The sequence below is a fragment of the Nanorana parkeri genome, unplaced genomic scaffold (genome assembly GCF_000935625.1).
Source record: "Nanorana parkeri isolate BGI_ZX_2015 unplaced genomic scaffold, ASM93562v1 scaffold1354, whole genome shotgun sequence".
Lineage (NCBI taxonomy): Eukaryota > Metazoa > Chordata > Amphibia > Anura > Dicroglossidae > Nanorana > Nanorana parkeri.
The window spans coordinates 273,337-274,962 of NW_017307622.1; the positions used below are offsets into that span (position 1 = coordinate 273,337).

The 1,626-nt window shown below is 47.0% G+C and overlaps 1 protein-coding gene across 2 annotated transcripts in view; it reads left to right on the forward strand.

Annotated features, from left to right (window-relative positions):
• Positions 1 to 383, forward strand: part of GDAP2 (ganglioside induced differentiation associated protein 2) — a 44,543-nt gene extending 44,160 nt beyond the window's left edge. The window contains exon 14 of one of the 2 annotated variants that reach the window (XM_018569554.1): positions 272 to 383. In XM_018569554.1, the coding sequence (XP_018425056.1) occupies positions 272 to 319 (48 nt within the window). In that variant the 3' untranslated portion in view covers positions 320 to 383. The remainder of the gene's footprint in view (positions 1 to 271) is intronic. The other variant, XM_018569553.1, reaches the window with a different exon arrangement.
• Positions 384 to 1,626: the final 1,243 nt, after the last annotated feature.

Consider the following 1,626-nt stretch of genomic DNA (forward strand, 5'->3'; position numbering starts at 1 on the left):
AATGGCTCTATATTTAGGATGTATCTGGTCTATAAATGGCGGCTCTGGATGGACAGTTGGATGAATGGCTCTATATTTAGGATGTATCTGGTCTATAAATGGCGGCTCTGGATGGACAGTTGGATAAATGGCTCTATATTTAGGATGTATCAGGTCTATAAATGGCGGCTCTGGACGGACAGTTGGATTAGGAGTGCAGTCATGCTCTTTGTCCATCTCTGTGATGTCATACGGTATAGTTCTAATTTTGCTCTTTTCCTCTCTTTTGCAGGAAAATGGACCTTTCTTACCATCACACTCTTCCTTCTCAGGCCTTTAAGCCCTTGGCCCCCCTCTCTCCTCCATCTACTGGCCCCTGTGGACGGCCCTCTTTTGGAGGATCCCTCTTCCCCCCCCAACCCCACCAACTGATCTGCACAGCTGGAGACACACGTGTGTGGAAGGGCGCCCTCTGACCCGACAATCCCAGAGACTTGTGAGATGCTGAGAGGGGGCTCCCCGCGTCCTATTTATCATTTTGCTGACGTGTAAATAAATCCGCCCGCAGAGGCGCCCGGCAATCACAGCTCTGCTCCGAATTAAAGTCCCTTAAAATGTGATTCTGCCACAATCTGAGTCATGTCTCCTCATCTTTTGACACCGACAACAGTTTTTTTTGTTTCATGGCCGACTGCTGCAACCTACGGCATTGGCCGTGCAAGAACGCCGGGAACCTGGAAGAAGAGGGCGAGGGGTGACCTGACCTGTACAGCTGGCACCAAGCCTAGGTTGATCACTAGCGTCCACCAAGCCCAGTGTGGGGGTCTACCTCCTCCTTGAGGGGTGCCAAGCCCAGTGTGGGGGGTCTACCTCCTCCTTATAGCCACAAACATGTCCCTCGTTTCTTTAGATTCAATAAACTTTATTGACACCACATCATTGCTGCCACAGGACATGACTCCTCCTCTGACGTTCTTCACCCTCAATCAATTCTTAATTATAGAGTTCGGATTAACCCTAGAGGGCAAAATGCATCAGTGGATGAGTTGCGTCCAGGCAGGTGGAATGTAAGAATGTCGGTGATGTCAATAAAGTTTATTGAAACAAAGCAGTTGGATAAATGGCTGTATATTTAGTGTGTATGTGTATGGCCCTTGCATACATACATACATACATACATACATACATACATACATACATACATACACACACACACACACACACACACACACACACGATACAGCCATTTATCCAACTGCTTTGTTTCAATAAACTTTATTGACATGACCTACATTCTTACGTTTAAAATATATATAAAACTTTACGTTTGTCTTTGTGAATGGAAAGAAGCAGGTTCCCTTTAAGGCCAGACTCCACCTCCCATGCGATGGCTCTTACGGTGTGTGTGGCCAATCACGAAGCACCAGTGTTGTCAGATGCTCTCCCATACTCGCCATCTGCGCTCAATAAGCCTCGGCAGCGTTTGCGAGGTGACATTCGGGGTGTAATAGACCTCTGATGTCTCAAAGAGAACCTGTCACTATGCTATCACATAGGAGCCTTATCAGCCCACTCGTGGGACCAGTCCAGGTGAGTTAAAATATTGTTTTTTAATAAAATAACCCCCCCCCCCCCCCTAAAATTATT